The sequence below is a fragment of the Chrysochloris asiatica genome, unplaced genomic scaffold, assembly GCF_000296735.1.
Source record: "Chrysochloris asiatica unplaced genomic scaffold, ChrAsi1.0 scaffold00106, whole genome shotgun sequence".
NCBI lineage: Eukaryota > Metazoa > Chordata > Mammalia > Afrosoricida > Chrysochloridae > Chrysochloris > Chrysochloris asiatica.
This window is the reverse complement of record NW_006408624.1, coordinates 7,568,074-7,589,059: the sequence shown is the minus strand read 5'-3', so window position 1 is coordinate 7,589,059 and position 20,986 is coordinate 7,568,074. Positions and strand designations below refer to the sequence as shown.

Genomic DNA, 20,986 nt, shown 5'->3' with positions numbered 1-20,986 from the left:
GTCTCTCCATGGAAGAAAGATGATATTGTTAACTCCAGTAAAGATTTACAGTCTCAGAAAACCTATGTAGGGTCACTATGAGTTGAAATCAACACAATGGCAATGAGTTTGATTTTAATATATGCCAATAATTATTATGTGCTAGTTCTGACAACAACAACAACAACAAGTTCTGTATGTTAAATACTATGCAGTGCCTTTGTTCCAAACTTTCTGTGCAGTTTTGTAAGTTCTTTTCTATGATCTAATCAACAAAATCAGTCCTAACTAGCGTCCTATAACTCATGGAACATAGAACTCAGACGTTTATAAGTGCCAGATACTCGATGTTACCAGTGTTGAAAAGTGAATGCTCTCTTTTATTCCTAATGCAGCCTGATTTGTAAAAACTCTTTAGTCTTTTAGGCTTTGTGAATATAGAAAATCTAATTTCACTTGAACTAATTTATGTATTACTCTTCCTACTTAACCACCATGAACCCAAGTTGTACTTGTTTTTAAACCTCCTCTCTAAAACCATAAAGAACCCTACTGGCACAGTGGTGAAACTCTGGACTTGCAACCAAAAGGTTGGTGGCTTGAGCACACCCAGCCCCTCCACAGGAGAAAGACCTGGTGATCTGCTCCCACAAAGGTTACAGTCATGGAAGCCCTATGGAGCCATTCTATTCCAGTCTAGGAATCAGAACTCACCTGATGGCTGGTAACAACAACAAAACCCAAAACCACTGCCAGTGAGTCCATCCCAGCTCATAACAACCCTACACAGGGTTTCTGAAACTGTAAATCTTCATAAGCGTAGACAGCTTCAGCTTCCTTCCACTGAGCGACTGGTGGGTTTGAACTACCAACCTTATGGTTAGCAAACTAACCCACAGCAACAACAACTCCAAAAATATATAATATTCCCATATATGGCCTGCCACTTGAGTAGAGTATGTCTCTATCCTACAAGAGGAATGGGCTTCTGCTTCTCCTATCTTTCTGGCTGTTGTAACTTATTAGTTTCCTTTGGTTTTCATAAATCCTCGATCCACAGAGAGAAAAACTGTGTGACTTGCCTCTGTTATCATCTGGAAGAAACAGTGCTCAAAATGATTCACCTTTCTTCCCTTTGTTCCCAGGTTTACCAAGCAGTCATCTGATTATTAACCCACTCTTGTAAGCACTTTGGTACAAGGAAGAGGATGCCCTGGACAGCAACATAAGTATTCCAGTCAGTGAACAGATATGATTCTCACTGTGAACTAATAAAAGTGGCATATTAGTTGTGTTTTTCAAACCTTCAATGACTCTTCCATGACCATGGAATAAAGCCATAAAAGACCCTCTATAAACTGCACCCTGACTTTTTTACAGAATGATCATATGCTTCCACCTAAAACCCTAGTCCTTTAGTCACACCCAACTACTCACACCCTTCAAACCCTTCCACTTACTTTTAAACATTCAAGTCTTCTTGTGTGTGATTTAGATCCTCTACCCTCTCCCCACCCCCACTCCCCTTCCATCTGGCAAAATCTCATCCATCCCTAATGGCCTACTCTCAAGTGTCTCCTTTGTCACATCTCCCAATGAGCCCCAGGTGGAGATATTGAGCCCTCCTCTTAATTCTTCTATTGTGGCTCTTATCATAGTATCATAATTACTTGTTTGCATATATCTTGCCTTAGCAAAACATCAGTAACCAGACCTCATTCATACTGTAGCATTTCCAGTGCCTAACACTGTGTCACCTCCAGTAAAGATTTAATAACTGTTTGTTGGAGCACTGAAGGAATGAAAGATATACTAGACTACTGTTGGTTGCTGCCCACTCTGAAACGTTAGGATCCAGTATCCACTGCCTCCTGTTTATGGGCCAGCTATCTGAAAGAGTCTTTGGGATATTTGGAACATGAGGGAGAGCTTTTATGTATGTGCTCAATCATCCAATTCGGCCAAGATCATGCTTATAACCAAGAAGGAAATGGTTGCCAGGCACAGTTCTGGAAAATCCATGCTTGACAACCATTCCTAATACAGTTGAGATATACACACTCTGCTCCCTGCACATTCATCACTTCCCTTCTCACCTTTGCCCCTCTGGGGCAGTTTATGCTCTCTTTCAGAATATAAAAAGCCTGCTTTCATTTGTAGGAAATAATAACAACAGAGAGTAGAGCCAAGTAATCTGGTAGAAAACCAATGAAGGTCTCAAACCCCATCATCATCAATATCTGTTACCCCACCACTCTCCAAACTGATTTCTGACATTATCTTTACAAACTATATTCTAACCCACCCCACCCACCAGCCAGTCATTCTATTGATCCCAGCTCATTCCTCTGCTTAGGCAAACAGTTCTCCTATTAAGGCAACAGGGGGATTTCTAAGTCTGGGAAATGGAGGAATTCAATAGAGCAAAGTAACAAAAGGCCCAGACACTAAGCCACTGGGGCTTCCCAGAGAGAATGGTGCCGTGGGGGGACGAGCTAGCCTTCTGAGCCATCATAGAGCAGCCTGGAGACACACCTCGAATAGCTCCAGTTCATTTACTTATTCCTCCCCTCAAGAAAAGACCTATGTTTGGGAAGGATCAAAATTCTTATACACCTGATCAAAGTCCTTCAGAGCAAAGTCAAACTAAGAGACTGCTATAAGGACTGAACACAAGTGGCCTGGCCTGGAACAAGTCCTACTTCCCCCTTCTTTCTCAGTTTCATTTGCTAGGAGTCCAACTTCCTTTCAGCTGGAGGCCACCACCAGCAATACGATCCAGTGAGGTACTGAGATTTCTCCACCAAATGTTCTAATTCTGCTGGCTTAAAGTTGTCACTGCCCAAGATAGCCCCAGAGTCTCCTCCCTCTGAAGAGTAAGGTGTTGTTCAAAGGAAACTTAATGAAACCATTCACTTGGCAGCATTTTTTCAATGAAATTCACCAGCACAATCTAACCTCTTTGTGTTCTGAAATGAACCACACATTTCTTAAAAAGAAGAGACCACAGGGGGCTGACAGAAAACTTGCTGCAGGCAGGAAAAGCTGGCCAGTTTACAGGAGCTGATGCAGAAGGGAACAAGTAGAACTTCTAGTGGGTCCATTTTAGTATTTCTCTCTCTCTTTCTTTTTCTCCCTTGCTGGAACATTCCCAAGCAGAGATCAAATGCCACCACCAAAAAAAAAAGAAAGAAAGAAAAGGGGAGGGGGGCGGCATTTTACAGCTTCTTCATTAGTTTCCCTTCACTGGCTAGGTGCTGTAAATAAGTATGCAGGATTCAGTCATCCTTCAGATGAAAAGAAACTGAAGGCCCAGTCACAAGGACCCGAGCGGAATAAAACGGCAAAAAGTGCTGCCTGTGTGGTTTCTGGGGGAAAACTCCACGTCTGTGCAAAGCACAATGGCCACACAAAGCAAATTCCCACAGCTGGATGTTAAAGATCAAAGCAGGGGCCACCCAAGGCCACCCATCCCTGGCTTCTACTTAAGGGGCACCTACAAGAGTTAAAGGGACATGCCAACCACAGACCCTCTGGCCTGTCAAAACTTTTCTAAATCCACCCAAGGTTTAGATTAGGCATTAACTTGCAGAACGGCTCAGCAAGAGAGCCCCCAGGGGCTGAAATCCGAGCTTCAAGACAAATCTTTTATTTCTGTGCACTTAAAGAAATAGTTCCCAGCCTCAAGTTCCAAGGGCTGAAGGTGGGGGTTTGTTGTTGTTGTTATTTGTATGGGGGTGGGGGAGTTCCCAACCAAAAACTGCACATTCACGGACACGAGCAGATGCCTCGCCCGCAGCCGACCCGACCCCAAGAAAACCAAGGTGGTTCCCAAACGAGGCTTCCACGCGACTGATGTGAGGCTGAGGGAAACAAAAGGGGGCGAGGGACCCTCGGCGGGCACGCAAATGTCCAAGCTTCTCCAAGAGCAAGATCGGTACAGAGAGCAAAATGGATGGTTTCTCTCTCGCCCAACTCCTCCTCCTCCCCGCAGCAACTCCCCACAGATTAGGTCTCGAAAGCCAGCTCCTAGTCTCGCCTCCTTACAGCTGGGGCCAGATAATCGGACGAATAATGTAACTAGTGATATGAAAAGCGCCGTCTAGAGTAGGAGAGGGATCCAAAGGCTTATCTCAACTCCGTAAATAAACTGGCCGCGAGACAGCCGCTCAGAGCCAAGCCCCAGCGCCCGCCAGGCCGCCCCACCTGCAGCGGACCGGGCGGCCGGACCTCGAAGGCCACACCGCGCCGGCCCGCGGGGCCTGGGGTTCCAGGCTAGTCCCCGGCCGGCTCCGACGGGGCCCCGGCCGCCGCCGCCGCCTCGCCGCCCGTACCTTTGTAGCGCTCTAGCACATCCTCGTACGCCTGCACGAACTCCTTCTCCTGGTTGCGGTTGGCCGGCTGCTGACCCGGCACGTAGCCGGCCATGGCCGCCCGCGCCGCACTCTCTCCCGGACGCGGCGGGCACCGGTTCCAGGCCCGCGCGCTGAGGCGGCTGAGGTGGCGGTGGCCCCAGTCTCGGCCCTTTGTGCGGCTCCGGAGCGGCAATAGCCCCCTCGCTCTCTGCTTTCTTCCCGGCCTAGCAGTCGCTCCTCAGCCCACTCGCACCCGGCCCGCTCGCGTCCGCCGGTCCGGCTCGCGTTTCCACCTCCCCACCCCTCCGTTCCGCTCCTCCCTCAGCCCGCCCCGGCGCGGCGGCGGCTACGGGCGGCGACGGCGGCTCCTCCTGTCAGGAGCGCCAGGCCCGGCCCGTTCCCCGCCCCTCACTCAGCCGCCTCTGCCGCCTCCGCGGCCCGGCGCGTCCTCTGCCCCCGGGCTGCGGCCGGCTGGGCCCCGGCTGCCGCACACGGTTCCCCTGGTGGCTGCGGATTGCAGCCCAGTCGGGTGGTGGGGCCCGAGCCGCGGTGGGTGAGAGGCTGGCCCACACTGGGAGTGTTTCGCGCGTGTCTGGCAATCTAGGGAACCCCACGCGTGTCAAGATGAAAGGCTGAGCCGGCCGATGGGGCAGGGAGACCCACAGCGGGCTCCACGGGGTGGGGGTGGGGGCAGCCCCATTCAGTGGTGACCTACACCCCGGGCAGGGACAAAGGAGGGAGACCCCTAGCTGGAGAGAAACGCTGTTGGGCCTTAGCAGCTACTGGAGAAGAGCCTAGAACAACTGAAGGGAAAGGGGAAAAGCAAAAGATCAAGATGTCTCAGATCCCAGTTAGGCATGGTCAGAATGAGGAGAAGGGCAAGACTCAGGGCTACAGTGTAAGGCCAAAGGGTACATTGAAACCACAAAGAAATCTCAGGAACAAAGGGTTTTCCAGAAACTAAAGGAAATGAACTAGAAACTAAGGGGCAGGCCCAGGACCATGACCAGACCACGGATGGGGGCCAGACCCGGGATGAGGAGCCACATAGTTAAGAAATGACAATTGAATGAGGAATGAAACCAGGATTCTGAATTGAGAGGAGGGCAGAAATCTATAGACCCTAACAGGATTATTAAACTGTGAGATCCATCTGAACAGGGAGACTTGGATCAAAAGGGAGAGATGTAGGAACCTAAAACTGAAACAGGACTATAATGGAACAAAGAAAAGGTTTCTGGAGCGTAACTGGTCAGGGGAGGAAAGGGAAAGCCAATTATTCTCTGTCATCAGGGGAAAGGAAAAAGCAAAGAAAGTAAATGGGTAAATAAGGGCAGAGACTGACTTGGGGCCATTTTAAGGGAGGGAGTGACCAACAAGCATCTCATAAACCTCCATTTAGTTGCATTTAAAAAAAACTGGAGCCCAAGAATAGCAAACGAGGAACTCAGGTGTAAATGTAAGGGACATATTTGACCCACATCTTGGATTCCTGGAGTGGTGCTGTAGGGTCAGCACTGGACTGTGAACCTCAAGGTCAGTGGTTCAAACCCACCAGCTGCTCCTCAGAAACCCTGTACAGAGTCGTTATGAGTTGGCATTAACTCGAGGACACTTAAAAACAACCACCTCCATTCTGTTATGATCCTCCCTGTCTCATCACGTCTGTTAACTTGATTCTTCAGGCAGTGGAGAGGTAATCTTGGGTAAAAGGCTAGGCTGGTTGATCTCACAATAACAGTTCATGCCGTCAAGTCAGTTTCAACCCCATGTAGGGTTTCCGAGGAACAGTTGGTGAGTTTGAACTGCCAACCTTGTGGTTCAAACCACCATTTAGGTCCAGTGAATGATCCTGTAACACCAGGACTCCAATAGTTCATTGTTGTTGTTATTATGTGCCGTGGAGTTGGTTCTGACTCATAGCGACCCTGAACAGGGTTTCCAAGGTTATAAATCTATATGGGATCAGAAAGCCTTGTCTTTCTCCTGTGGACCAGCTGGTAGTTTAGAACTGCTGACCTTACGGTTTGTAGCCCGTTTTGTAACCACTACAACAAAAAAGAAAGAATTCATGGGACATTGAACAGCCAAAATTGGGACTTGAACTTCCATGTCAGTTCTCATTTTCAAGATTGTTAGAGAAGCTTCTTATCCAAGAGGCAGGAACTATATCTTTGTAACCTGTGAGTAGTGCCAAGTATTTGGTCCATACGCAGCACAATATGCAATAATAAAAAGAAATGATGCATTTCACTAGTAGGTACATGCTGGTTGTTTCCACATCACACTATGGTCAGAAATTTGGTGAGCAACCCATTAATCATATATTTTTCCATCAAGTTTTGCTGGCTTGCCCAGGTCTAGGCCTGGAGAGTATGCAGGAGAGAACCTAAAAGAGGGCTGGGAGGATCCTGAAACCAATGCTTATTTCCTTCCACATTATGCCTGGTGTGCTTAAAAAGCTAGTTCATAGATTGGTATCAGCAGCTGCTAATGAGCTCAATTTAAGAATATGAAGAAAATAAGTTTGAAATAGATTCTTATTTTCAATGAAAAAGTATAATGCTTTAGCAGGCAGTGCAGGATGAAGGAGTTGGTGATTGATGGTATAAGCACATTTTCTTCATAAACAACAGAATATGAAATGCTAACTCTGGGGATCTTGACTGTATCCGTGCTGAGTCATCTGCATTACCTATATTATTTTATACAGGTAGGTAGAGCTAAGAAGGCCCTGACACAAACAAATACACATATCCACATACCTCCACTGCCACCCCAGACAGGCATCTACCTCCCTCTTTCTATTACAGTAAATTAAAAAGTCCCTCCATCACAATCTCCTACACAACAGGGGCTAAGACATGCTCCACTGTGTGGGCAGGTTTCTGAAGAACTATTAACAGTGAGACTAACCAAAGGTGAGAAAGAGCAGGACAAGAAAGTCTACTCTGGGAGTTAATCTTTGTTGGGGTTGGTGGGGGCAGGAAATGAGGATGGGGGAGAGGGCAAAGGGTTGAGATTCCTATTAAGAAACATGAAAACCAAGGAAGAAAGTTCTGATCTGGGTTGTGGTTTGAGAGCTTCTCTCAGACTTAAGTTGCTTTCTTGACAAAATTTGCATTTAAATGCTCCCAAGAGATTTTGAAGTAATGTATTCTTCTAATGAATGGCAAGGGGGAAGTCCGCATTTGGCTGATGTTCCTGTTTTATACAGAGAAAATTTTACAAGGATAGAGGAACAATGCGACTGCTGGGTGGGGGTTGAGGGGGATGGGAAGAAGAAAGCCTAGGAAGGGAAGGTTTTTCGCTTTTTTTCCAAGCAACAGTCTAAATTTTTAGCCAGACTACACAATCGGGAAGGCTCTGTGGCTTTCTCCTTTTCGTCTATGATTTTCCTTTGCTCCTGAAGGGTGAGACTGCTGTTGCATTTCTAAGAAGGCTGCAATAGGGAAGCGGAAGGAGGCAGGATGTACTGGATGTACTCAGGAGGACATCTAGTGGAGGAAAAGGGTAACACAAGTAAATAAAACCTTGTGCTTTCCTAGGTTGTTGTTAAGTGCTATCACTTGTTGTTAAGTGCTATCCAGCCAGTTCCAACTCATAGTGACCTAGTATAGGGTTTACTGCGGAGTAGCTGAATGGATTTGAACCACCATCCTTGCTGTTTATCCTACAACGCCACACCAGGACACCAGGACTCCTCTACCGCTTATTGTTGTTAAGTGCCATCGAGGCAGTTGCGACCCTGTATAGGGTTTCCAAGGAACGGTTGGTGAACTTGAACCACTGACCTGAAGTTCAAACCTACTTTGCAGTCCAGTGCACTAACCCACATCAGAAGTCCCCTCCAACACTTGTTGTTATTGTTGTTGTTAGGTGCCATCAAGTAGATTCTGACTCATAGCAACCCTATGCACAACAGAATGAAACATTGCCCGATCCTGAGCTAACCTCACAATTGTTGCCACACTTGAGCCCAATGATGAATCTGCCACTTGGCCAATCCATCTTGTTGGGAGTCTTCCTCTTTTTCTCTGACCCCTCCACCTTACCAAACATGATATCCTTCTCCAGTGACTGGTCCCTCCTGACTATATGTCTGAAGTATGAGAGATGAAGTTTGGCCATCTTGGCCTCCAAGGAACACTCTGGTTGCACTTCTTCCAACACAGATCAGTTTGTTTTGTTGACAGCCCATGGCACTTTCAATATTCTCCAACACTATAACTCAAAATCATCAATTCTATGGTCTTCCTTATTCACTGACTAGCTTTCGCATGCATATGAGGTTACTGAAAATACCATGGCTTGGGTCAGGCGCACCTTAGTCCTCAAGCTCTTCAACACTTTAAAAAGGTCTTGTGCAGCCGATTTGCCTAATGCAATGCGTCATTTGATTTCTTGAATGCTGCTTCCATGAGTGTTGATAGTTGATCCAAGAAGAATTAAGTCCTTGACAAGTTCAATATTTTCTCCATTGATAAGAATGTTGTTTATTGGTCCAGTGGTGAGGATTTTTGTTTTCTTTACATTGCAATCCATACCGAAGGCTGTGCTCTTTAATCTTTTTCAGTAAATAGTTTAAATCCTCTTCACTTTGAGCAAGCAAGGTTGTATGCTCTTAAGCTTCAACAAATACCCCTCTCCCTAAAGCTGATCCACTTTCCATTTCTTTCAGCTTTCACCTCAGGGCCTTGCTATTCTTCTGAGCTAATACCCTCCATCACTCTCCCCCTTTGACCTGGCCTGGCTCACTCCCACTTACCCTTCTAATGAAACTTCTGCAGGGAAGACTTCCTTGATCCCCCAGATTAGTAGGCCCTCCTACACCCTTAACTCCCATTTTGGTAATACTCATCGTGCATGTCATTATGGGTTCAGTGTCCCTCCTACCTACTAAATCATTAGTTCCCTTAGAACTAGGGCTGTTGTCTAGCTTGTTTACCACTTGTCATTGTGGTTAGTACCCTTGAGTTAGTTCTGACTCACAGCCACCCTGTATAGGGTTTCCAAAGAGCAGCCAGTGGGTTTGAATGGCCAACCTTGTGGTTATCAGTCCAGTGCTTATCCTACAGAGTCACACAGGGACTTTAGAGAGGAAAGAGGGACATCCAAATTGCTTCTCTTTTCACTAGTGCTCCTCCCCCTACTTCTAGAAGGTTTACTCCAGCACTTCTTCAGTGTGGCTCCTACTGCATTACTTTGCATGTGTTAATTGTTGCTTTATAAAGAAATTTTTTGCTAGTACTGTGTGTGTGTGTCTTTGTGTGCTTTCTCTCCTTTCCTCCTTGCAAGGGTAGGCTAGGCTGCAACCTGCTTCTCAAAACTAACTGGTGCCAGGCAAAGAGGCCCCGTTCCCAGGCCTCATTCTTTGGTCACCTCTTGGGATAAAAGCTCCAGTTCTAGCCTTGGAAATCCTGTCTCCAGGCCTCGCTCCACCAACCTCTTAGTTACAGGTTTCAGCCAACCTCAGCCAAATCTCCCTTTCTCCCCAACTCCTGGAACTCCATTCTTAGCTTTGCCTCAAGTTCCCAATTTGTTCTGGGGTAGGAAGCCTTTGCCCGCTATCATGCTGCCCTCTTCTGTTCAGAAAGTGTAACATCTCTAATCCAAGAGGCTTGAATGGTGCCAGCCACCCAGGAAGACAAGATCCCTGCCACCCAGCAGCCCCTGTCACCATAGCAACCCTCAAAATGGTTACTCAGCCATCTGGGTTACCATAGCAACTCACCAAGTCTCTTCACCTCAGCTTCTCTCTAGGCCTTCTCCACTGACTTGTCAATGTCAATGCCAAAGAATCTCCTATCCTTACTGGAAGGAAGGAGCAGAGGCTGAACCCCTGATAGGCAGTTGTCCCAAAGGGGCGTGGCACACACTGCCCACTAGGGGTTTTCGAGGCTCAGTGGAGATGATGGGTATTAAGGTACTCTGTGAACCTTGAAGTGCTATGCAAATGTTAGCTGTTATTAAACTACTTTTCTTTGTAATGGTGGAAGCAGTATGGTCCCCTAGACAGAACTAGCATGAGTCCTGGCTTTGCCCCGATTGGCTGGGAGACCTTGAGTGAGTTACTGAATTTTCTGGGTTCCAGTTTCCCCTACCATAGCCTCCCTACCTCCTAAAGTTGTTTCAAGGATTAGATCAGATAAAGCCTAAAAAATGATAAGCACAATGCCTGCATTTCTACAACCAAAACAATAATAGTCAGAGAACTTATGAGCCCTTTGGCTCCTAGCCTCTGTAAGTAAAACTTTTCTTTACACCCTAGAAGGAATCAGGCTACCATGAGCCCCACTCCACCATGCCCAATATCCCTCCCCAACTCTGAGAGAAGGAGTCCTGGTGTGGCACTGTGGGTTAATGCGCCAGACTGCAAAGCCCTTTGAATTGCAAGGTTGGCGATTCAAGCTCACCAGCTGCTCCTTGGAAACCCTATACAGGGTCACTATGGGTCGGAACCAACTCAATGGCACTTCACAACAACTGTGAGAGGAAGAGGGTCTTATCTGGTGTGGGACATCTAAGATTCTTACCAACAGGGTCTACAGTTTTGAGAGTTCTACAGGTGTATGTAGTTCATTATCTATGAACCCTTCTTCCATTTGAAACAATGTCTCCCCACCCAACACTGCCTCAGAATGTTGTTGTTAAGTACCTTCAAGTCAGTTTCCAAAGAGCAACTGTTGTGTTAGAATTGCTGACCTGGTGGTAAGCAGTCCAGTGCTTATTCTACAGCACCACACCAAGCCATCTCAGGATAGAAGCCTCTAAAGGGGCAGTGATAGGCAGCCTGGAAGCTGTTCTCACTGAGCACAAATCCCTGAGGCCTGGAGGAACCCACTGTTCTGGGTTGGGATTAGAGCATAGCTCCTCTCACAACACCACAAATCTCTCCCTCCAAGATTTCAAATACTATTGCATCTCAACTTCTACCCTTCAAAACTCACTTCTCACTTTCTGGCACTTTCTTCAATTACACTGTCAAAGTCCTGGTTCAAACCCAAGACCCCTGAATCAAAATGCAAAACAGACGATGTCCTCAGAAATCAAATTTCCAGATGCATAACCAGGTCTGCTCAGATCTGACTCTGCCTTTTCTTGAAGCAGAGCAAGAACCTCAAAAGCTGGAAGGGATGGGAAGATCAGGCAAAGGACAATGGGAGGGGCAATCTGCCCTGAGACCCTGACATCCTAGAGTCAGAATCCCTCAGGTAGCCTCTGGGTAGTGTGGGTCAAGAGGCACTGATTCCAGTTTTCAGACCCGGACACTGAAACAGATAAACTGATATATTTACTGGTGAAAGTATGTAATGATTGGAATTCCCTTCTACATTAACTGAGGAGGAGGAAGTGGGACATATGAATTAAATAAGGTTGGTCATGAATTGATAATTCTTGAATCTGAATAATGGAGATTCTACAACTCTCATTACTTTTTGAATATGTTTAAAATTCTCTGAAAAGTACAGGGATTTGGAGTTAGGCTGACCTGGACACTGTACAACTAACTCTAAGGGGTCTATTGTATATACTGTGCTCCAAGGAGTACCATGCACATGGAAAACTATGCAAAAGTGCCCTCTCCCCATTGTCAGCTGAATCCCAGCTCCACTCTTTGCTTACTATATGTACTCAGAAAGTTCCTTAACTTTTCTGTATAACAGAGAGAAGAGCAACTATCTCCCAGAGTTCTATAAGGTTAAATTATATATATAAATGCCTGGCACACATTTAGGCCATATACTTGTACCTGGCACACATCTATAGTAGCGTCTCCAGTTATTATTTACTAGAGGATCCCAGCTGGCACCAGCTCTTAGGAGATCCAAGACTGAGTCCAGAGTCCAATTCCCCAACCCACTCTTGATTCTTCAATCCCTAACCTCCATCAACTGTTCTCTCTTTACTTTTCTTCCATCCTACTGAGGTCAAAGAAAGGAAAGCAAGCAATACAAACATGTCCTCTCTCTCCAGGTTGTCCTGACAATTCCTATTTCCTTTCCAAGTCCAAGAGCAAATGCTATCATTGCTCTAATCTGGAGAAGAGGAGACCTTTCCCTCTCAGAACTTTCTCCCAGCCCTATTGCGCTCCCAGTATGGTGCAGCTCATGCTGCATCCAAGCTGCTTTCGCTGGTGGGTTCTGGGCCTCTTTTAAAGCAGCTCTAGGAATATTTGTTAAATGAGCTAGTACATGGTCAATGAATGAGCCAAAGAATGAGTAAGTGCATTCATGAATGAATGAACAACTGTGTGAATGAACAAATGGTATTAACGATAATATCTAAAACATTATCAAGTGCTGAATACATAGCAGGCACTGGGCCAACCACCTTACTCCCACTATCTCATTTAATCTACCCAGCAAGGCTGAGGTAGCTCTCTGACTCCCCCATTTTAACCACGATGAAACAGAGTCACAGCAACGTTAGTAACTTCCCAGGGTCACCTAACTGGCAGGAGGCTGAACTGGGACTCTACCTGACTCGAAAAGATATTCCTTTGAGTGAATGAATGGAACAATGAGCAAATCAGGGAAGGAGGAGGGAGGGGCACATGGTTGTGCTGCCAGGAGGCAGAATGCCCAGAGACACCACCCACTCAGGCAGAAGCCTCCTCCTGACCAGAAGGCAAAGAAAGACCTGCTGGCACTTTCTGGGATAGACATGGGTGGGCACCTCTCAGGACAGAATCTTCAGCCTACAATCACCCATCAAATTCCAGGCCCTCAGACCTTCTCTGCAACAACATTCGAGGTCTAGGCAGAGGTTTCAGCCAGGAGCACCAGTTCTGTTCCTGCAAGAAATCAGGGCAGAACCAGGAAGCTGGCCACTTCTACCTGACAGGTGGAAGCAGGCTGAGCCAGGGATAAATCACAGCAGGTCCTAGCCATAGCAACTGGGGGGAAGAGATACTGGCCAGGCTCAGTAAAGCATTCAGTGATGATGGGTTATTTATATTTATGTTCAGGTATGTTCACAGACCTTATTTTGCTGAAATAAAAGATAAGTACAGCACTCTCAGCTGCTCTGGTGGCATCTAATCCCAGAGGAGCTCATAAGACTGAGAAAAGGACAGCCTCCCCCAAGTCCTAGGCTGCTCAGAAATACAAAGCCATCCTCCAGATTGCCCATTCCAAACCTTTCTCCATTACACCTGGAAGCCACTAGAAAAGCATGATGGGAGACTGAATGCATAACAACTGCACCTTGTGACTCACCAACCATTACCCCTCACCAGCTGGAATCCCCCACAGGGACCCTGAGTCTCAGAGAAAGACCGAATTTGCTATCTTTTCTGCTGCCTGCACAGAATCCTGCCCACGTGGTCATTTTCTATCCCTGCAGCTAATGTGACCCAGATTTACTTTCAAATAGCTGGAGCTGAGCTGATGGTGTATAACTACAATTCATTCTGCCCCACTTTCAGGGACTCTCCCCCACACATCTCTCCTGTTACTGAAGCCAAACTCAGTAACCAAGCTACCTCATCTCTGCTGCCTCTTCTGCTGAGAAGACAGTAGGGAAGAAGCAGACAAGCTAAGGAAGCGTCCTTATTGGGTGCACAGTGTTATACACTCCACAGTTCAAAGCGTCAGGGCAAAGAAGGTTGCCTGCTCAGGAGTAGGAGTCCCCAGTGGAAATTTTTAGGGCCCTATTTCCCATCCCTGTATCCTCTTCTTCGTACATGTCATGGCCATTTTGGGCCATAAATCCCGTCCATTGGATATTTGATAAACCTAGAGTGAACAAATGGAAGACACAACCACAGGGTCTGGGTCCCTTTCCTTGCTCACCTGGAGCCTCTCCTGCCTCTTCTAGTTGCCCAGGGAAGTTACCAGGAATGACACTACTAGGTACAGTAACAGGGAGTTCCATATGTTTGTCCAGTACTTCCTAATTCTCATTCAAGGCTCATTCAAAACAAGTGCCATCATCTCATTTTTACAAATAAGAAACCTAAGCCTCTAAGAAATGATGTCATTTCTCCAAGTTTCCTGACTGCAGATCCCATTATCTCCACAGTACCTGGCATGTAGCTAGAGCTCAATTTTTTGTTTTTTTCTTTTTAATTGAATGAATGAACAAGCAGAGAGGCACCTGTGGGGTGTCTTCTCAGTGCCCATCCTGTGCTTGCAGGTGAGGCATATAGAGCACAGAGAAGCAGGCCCCTTCCTTGGACCCCTGAGTTGGCCCCAGCAGCTGAGCAAAGGTTCTCAGAGCAGTAGCAAACACCAGTCCTGCACGCCACAGCCGTCACCGAGCCTCTAGATGCTACAGCCCTCTACCCACCCTTCAGAGTGAGGTCTGGCGGCAACACCAGAAAAGGTAAAATGAGACTCCTGAGTATACAAAGCTCCAGATCTGGTGGGATAACCACACCTGGAAACAATGAACTTTAATATAAAGCTGATTGAAATAGGGGATGTATGTTGTTAAGTGCTGTCAGTTTCAACTGATGGCAACCTTCTACAGGATTTCTGAGGGCTGGTGGGTTTGAACTGCAATGTTGCAGTTAGCTTGTGGTTATCCTACAGCGAGCGACACACCAGGAATCCAAAGGATGGCTAGGGATACAAATATGGTCTGGCTAAAAGAATCAGGGAGATTTTCCCAGGGAGGCCACACTAAAGCAGGTATTGGGGATGATGATTTTAGCAGCACCTGCTGAGGCGATCCCCCAGAATGAACCCCACATATGCTTTCTACTGATAAACTAGACCAGTTCTCAGGTCAGGTTCACTTGGTGCCCTCTTCACAATACACACAGAGGTGTGATTAGTTTTTCCCATTCTAGCCTCCTAACTAGGCTGAGTTCCATGAAGAACTTCCATGAAGGGACCACATCTCCAGTTATTTTTTTATATCAGTGCCAAGCACAGGGAGGGTGCTGCAAATGTAGGCGAGATGGATAAGTTGGTGATGGATGGATGGATGGATGGAGAATTCCTCCTAGACCTAATCCTACCCCTAATAATGCACTGGACTGCAAGGTCAGTTTGAGCTGCAAGGTTGGCAATTCAAACCCACCAGCTCACAAACTCTATATAGGGTCGCTATGAGTTGGAACCACTCGACAGCACTTAACAACAACAACATGATGCCAATGAATAAAAACGGTGCCCCCTAGAGTTGGGCAGTGTATATTTTCTTGTGTCACCCTGTCCTGTACCCTGTTTTTCCGCCACTCCCACAAGTCAGCTCTACAGAAGACTCAGCCTGGCCTGTTGCCAGGGATTGCCTAAGGAAATAGAAACAGCAATAAATTTGGGTTAGAAGATCTGTGTCTAACAGTCCTGTGTGACTTAGGCAAGTCCCTTAACCATTCTGTTCTCTCAAATTTTAACACCTGTCCTGCGTTATGAAATTTCTAGGTAAAGCAGACAAATAGAAACAAGGCACTTCTTTAATGGCTATGGTTACATTTCAATGAGACTTGGCTTGGGGGAAATCCTTGACTGGGGCAAATGTCAGCCTGCACTTGGTTACTAACTGAAAGGTTGGCTGTTCGAATCCACCCAGGGACATTATGGAAGACAGTCCTAGCAATCTATTTTAGTAAGATTACAGCCATTGAGGAGTCCTGGTGTGGCGCTGTGGGTTAATGCGCCAGACTACAAAGCCGTTTGAACTGCAAGGTTCAAGCTTACCAGCTGCTCCTCGGACACCCTATACAGGGTCACTATGGATCAGAACCGCCTGGACGGCACTTACCAACAACAACCACTGAAAACTCTAAGGAATGCAGTTCCATTCTGACACACATGGGGTCACCATGAATTGTAACAGGATCCATGGTAACCGGTTTGGTTTTCAGTTGGGCTTAGGGGGGTGAGTCAAGAATAGGCCTGCTAAGAAGAGGGGGCGGGAATAGAGGGGAAGGATGAGGATGAAAGGAAGAGTCAGGTTATAGCATGTGTGCCCTAGAATCTGTTTTGACTTTGTAGGATAAGATCAGAGATCAGCAGGTTTCTGGGCCCTGACATGCTTCCTCTAATCCGACATGTGTGATCAGCAGGGCTCCCGCATCAGGACTCTCAAACATAGGCTCTGAGGCTCAGTTCAGGACACTAAACGGAAGTAGGGAAGGCGGAAGTCTCTGTATTTGGCAAAACTGATTCAGACACCCTCACTTGGCTTCCTAACCAAGACCCACTGGGTAAGAGATAAGAGCACAGGCCAATGCTGGCTCCCAGCACAAGACTTCATTTCCTCCCAGAATAGAAGCTCCAGCATCCAAAGCTTCAGAGTGCCCAGGGTCTCCCAGACACGCTTGTAGGAAGGAGGCCCCACAGAGGTACAGCTGCCTTTTCAATTGCTTGGTTGGAGCCCCCACAACGTTCTGTAATCACAGGAAGATTCCAGCCAGATCCTGAAGTAGCAGTCCTGCCTCTCCTGCTAAGGAAACACGCCCAACTGCAGCACACAAGTTATTTTTAACCATGGCCGTCTCCCCACTTTCAGTCTCGCTGGCCCAGCCCCCTCCTCAAGACAGTCATTTGGCAGTATCAGGAGACAAAGAACATCAGCATCAATGCCGGAGACCCAGCACAGCACCATGCCCTGGCTCAACTGACCCAGCTGGGTCTGTACAGGCTTTGCCTGAGGGTTGAGCCCCCTCGGGTCCACTAGACTTCTATTCTAGACACAGAACGTTAAAGAGCAGACAAATCATCCCATGGGTCTCCTCAGGGAAGATGGAAAGGGAAATCATCACAAAGGGCTCCATGGGTATGGTATGCATGAGTGATGGGAGACTGGAGCCCAGGGTAGGATGAGTGAAGCATCCACTCTGCCTTCAAGAGAAAGAGGGATTTGAGTGTCTTGAGGCCCTTGAGTTATGGCCCCTCAAAGCTGGGGACAAGTAAAGCTCTGCCTGCAGCCTAGAAACAGCTCTGAAAACTTTTAACTGGCTGAGGCCTCAGACTCAACGGTTTCTGGGAGAACTGGAGACTGATCACATCCAAGGGTTTCCTACTGTCAAACAGTAGTTTCAACTCTTCAACCTGTCTTTCTAGCCCCCACCTGTCTTCCCTTAAAGCTCTCCACCCTTTAAAAGTCTTCCCCGATTACTTAAGCCCACACTATAACCCTTTCTCCTGTGTAACAATCGAATGCTCTCCCCTTGATCACAAGCTGTCACATATTATCCTCAAAACACTCCTTGCATTCATTCAGTCCCTTACTATTGGGTTGATTCTTACCACATGTAGGTCTATGCACATAGCTGGAGGTAAAAACGTAAATAAAGCACGGTCCCAAACTGTTCACAGTCCTAAGGGAGTGGCAGGCACCCTGTGGGAGAATTGCTGTTCTATACAAAGGAACACAGGGGAGAGAAAAGTACAAATAAGAGAGCGAAGGAGGGAGCTTTGGGGCATTAGGGACAGAGGAGGTGGCACTGAAGAACAGAGGAGTTCCCAGGCATTGGGCAGAGAAGAGAATTCAGACATGGAGATCTGATCCTTCAAGATGTCCATCCCTGGGAGGCAAAGTCACAGTACACAGCGCCTCAGAAGGGATACACGTGGCAGCAGGTGAAACTAAAGAGGTGGGTTATTAGGGCCTGATTTTGATAGGTCTTTGTTCCAGATGCAATGAGAAGCCAAAGAGGGTTTATAAGGATGAGCGTAACCGGATCAGGTTTTCATTTTAGAACAAAATCCCATTAGTCATCTGGAGGAAGGGAGGCAAGACTGGAAGGAGAAAACCTTTGAGATGGCTGTTGGAAGGGCCAGGTGAGAGATGCTAATGCAGAATGGTGGTGGTTATGCTGTGCCATGGAGTCAGTTCTGACTCATAGCAACCCTGTACAGGGTTTCTGAGGCTGTAAATCTTTACGGGAACAGAAAGCCTCATCTTTCTCCCATGGAACAGCTGGTAGTTTCGAACTGCTGACCCTGAGGTTAGCAGCCCAATTCGTAACCACTACGCTACCAGAGCTCTGTTGTTGTTGTTGTTGTTGTTGTTGTTGTTGTTAAGTGCTAGAAAGGAGAGGTCGAGTTAATCTAGAGCTAGGAAGGCAAGAAGGAAGCAGCAGAACAGGCCTTGGCCGATGGGTTGAGGTGAGTGATGTCACTGTCACTGATGGAGCTGCAGACACTGCTTCATGGACCTACAGCCTACACCAGCACCTGCTGAGATACAGAGCACACCCTCTGGATGCAGCTCCGGAGGCCTGGCAGGGGAACAGCTGAGAAGGCACCTCACTAAGCTCCCCGTTTACTGAGCCAAATCTCCCTTTACATGGGAGGCATCTTGAAGAAGAGGAAAGGCAGGCTCAGACAGAATAAGGGGCTTGCCCTGGGCCACACAGCTGGTAAGTGGCAGGGCCACAATCTAGCTTATAATTACCACACTGCTTTGCTGCTTGGCAAAGAATAACCAGGCACTTCCCCCTGCCTTCGCAAAGCACTAAGGGTAAATGCGTACAAAGCTTTTGGAAAGTGATGTGCATGAAATTACCCTCTATTATGACTTTATTCTAAAAAAAGCAAAACTTAACAGAACTCAGAAGTGATTATTCACAAAGTATTTGTTGTAGCAACAGTCTATTGTGACCAAAAAGTAGAAAACCAGTAGGATTTAGAAAATTATAAAATGTTGCAGCCTTCAAAACCGGTAACTCTAAAGCTTAACATGTTGCACGGAAAATTCTTTAAAGATCTGAGTAAGTGAAAACCAGTCTCAGAGGCGAGAAACCAGTTTACAGAGCCAACAGCCTACACGCACCACGGCCTCATCTACTCTGAGACCAGTGACTACAACCCACCACTCACATAGATATCGCAACAGACGAGCCCTAACAGAATGGGAGAAAAACCTTTTTCTTAAAAAATCCACACTTTATGTGACAGTTCAGACTAAGGGACTTTCTGAGACTATAGCCCTGAGATACTCTTAACACCTTGAACCAAAACTATCTCAAGATCACTTAACAGTGATATTAACCATGAGTAGGGTGCGCCATTAAAAAAAAATCTGTATGTGATTGTTGTTAAGTGATGTCCAGTTAGTTCCAACACAGAACAACTCTGTATAGGGTTTCTGAGGAGCAACTGGTGCATTTGAACCACCAACCAAGTGCATATCCTATAGCATCACACCAGGTCAATGCTTATTCTACAGCAGGTTAAAAATTACAGCAAGTTGAGTAGATAAGGGGTCAGGGAAACTAGATAACGGGAAACAGAACAACCAGAACACAATTAAAGAGAGTGCTGACACATTGTGAACAATGTAACTGATGTCACTAACGATTTGTGTAGAAATTGTCAAGTAGGAACCTAATTTACTGTGTAACCAACCATTCATTGAAAACACAATAAAATAGTACTTTAAAAAAGAGTAAGTGAAAAGAGTTAGATCCAGAATGGTATATAAACCATGAAGAAAACTGCTTGAAAAATATAACTGTATGTGGACAAAGACTGAAAAGAAGACGCAAAAGTGAAAACAGTTATTTAGAGTAGGGGGCTAGGGGTGGCAGATTTTCGTCTTTCAATTTTTTTCTATAATATCATTTCAATCATTTTTCCAATAGTAATAACAACAAATTAAATAACAGTTGGCTTATAGAGAGCCCAAAGATGGGTGCTTCACCTCCACCCAGCCAGTATACATACACTGGCCCATTCCTCCCTCAAACCCACAGCATCCAGCTGCTCTGGGGAACTCTCTTACCAGCAACTCTGACCACAGCACGTTCTGCAGGGTCCAATACTGAATCCTGGCTTTTCCGTTTTTTCTGCTCATGCAGCGGCAGGTTCCAGGGCAAGGTGTCCCCTGGGGGACAGGGCGACAAGCTCCCTGATCGCTCACTCCTGTAAGACCTCTCACTCCGACATGACCGCTCACTCCTGCAGGACCGCTCACTGAGCGTTTCTTCATCAGAGGAAGACATCGCCCAGGTGGGGGCTGCAGCCAGGGCCTGGAAGCCCAGGGAGAAGTGATCTGGAGGAGAAAAGGGTGCATGTGAACAGATCAAAGGAACTGTAAGGAACACCTGGGCTCTGAGAGGCAGGGGTTCTAGTCCTGGTCCTGCCACTGACTTTATTTAAACTTCAATTTCTTTATTTGGAAAATGGGTGATGATAATGCATGGTACACCCAATTCACAGGATTCTGAGGAAATCACATGAGGTAGTGTATACCAAAGCTGTGCACAATTCTTAGAGCATTATTTGAAAGTTAGCGCCCAGTCTTCAACCACTCTTCAGGTCTGAAAAGGAACTCACCTCATGGTGAGTTATCAGCCAAACAGTAGATAGGTATATAGGGGACACAACACTAGCAAGGTAGGTTCACCATGGAACAGGCAATCATTCAAAATCAAAAGGACAATATTTACATAAGGACAAAGTAGAGCAGGGATGGGAAGGAGAGTGGAATGGAAGTAGGAACCACCTGGAGGAATTGGGATAACTGTTACTGCGTGGAGGGGATTCTAATCATTGAGAAGAAACAAAGTATATAATCTGTTGAATATAAACTGATGATCTTATCTGTAAACCTTCACTCAATTCACAACAAAAAGTTAACAACAATAACAAAAAAGTTCCCATTACTAATAACCACTATTATTGCTGTTATGGTTGTTATGATATTAACAAGTGTTGTTGAGTCAGTTCCAACTCATAGTAACCCTGTAT

General features: G+C 46.5%; 1 protein-coding gene across 1 annotated transcript in view; it reads right to left on the bottom strand.

Annotated features, from left to right (window-relative positions):
• The window catches only part of LOC102830374 (microtubule-actin cross-linking factor 1-like), a 474,365-nt gene extending 454,083 nt beyond the window's left edge, over positions 1–20,282 (bottom strand). The window contains exon 1 of the mRNA XM_006867570.1: positions 20,019–20,282. Coding sequence (XP_006867632.1) covers positions 20,019–20,238 — 220 coding nt within the window. The 5' untranslated portion in view covers positions 20,239–20,282. The remainder of the gene's footprint in view (positions 1–20,018) is intronic.
• Positions 20,283–20,986: the final 704 nt, after the last annotated feature.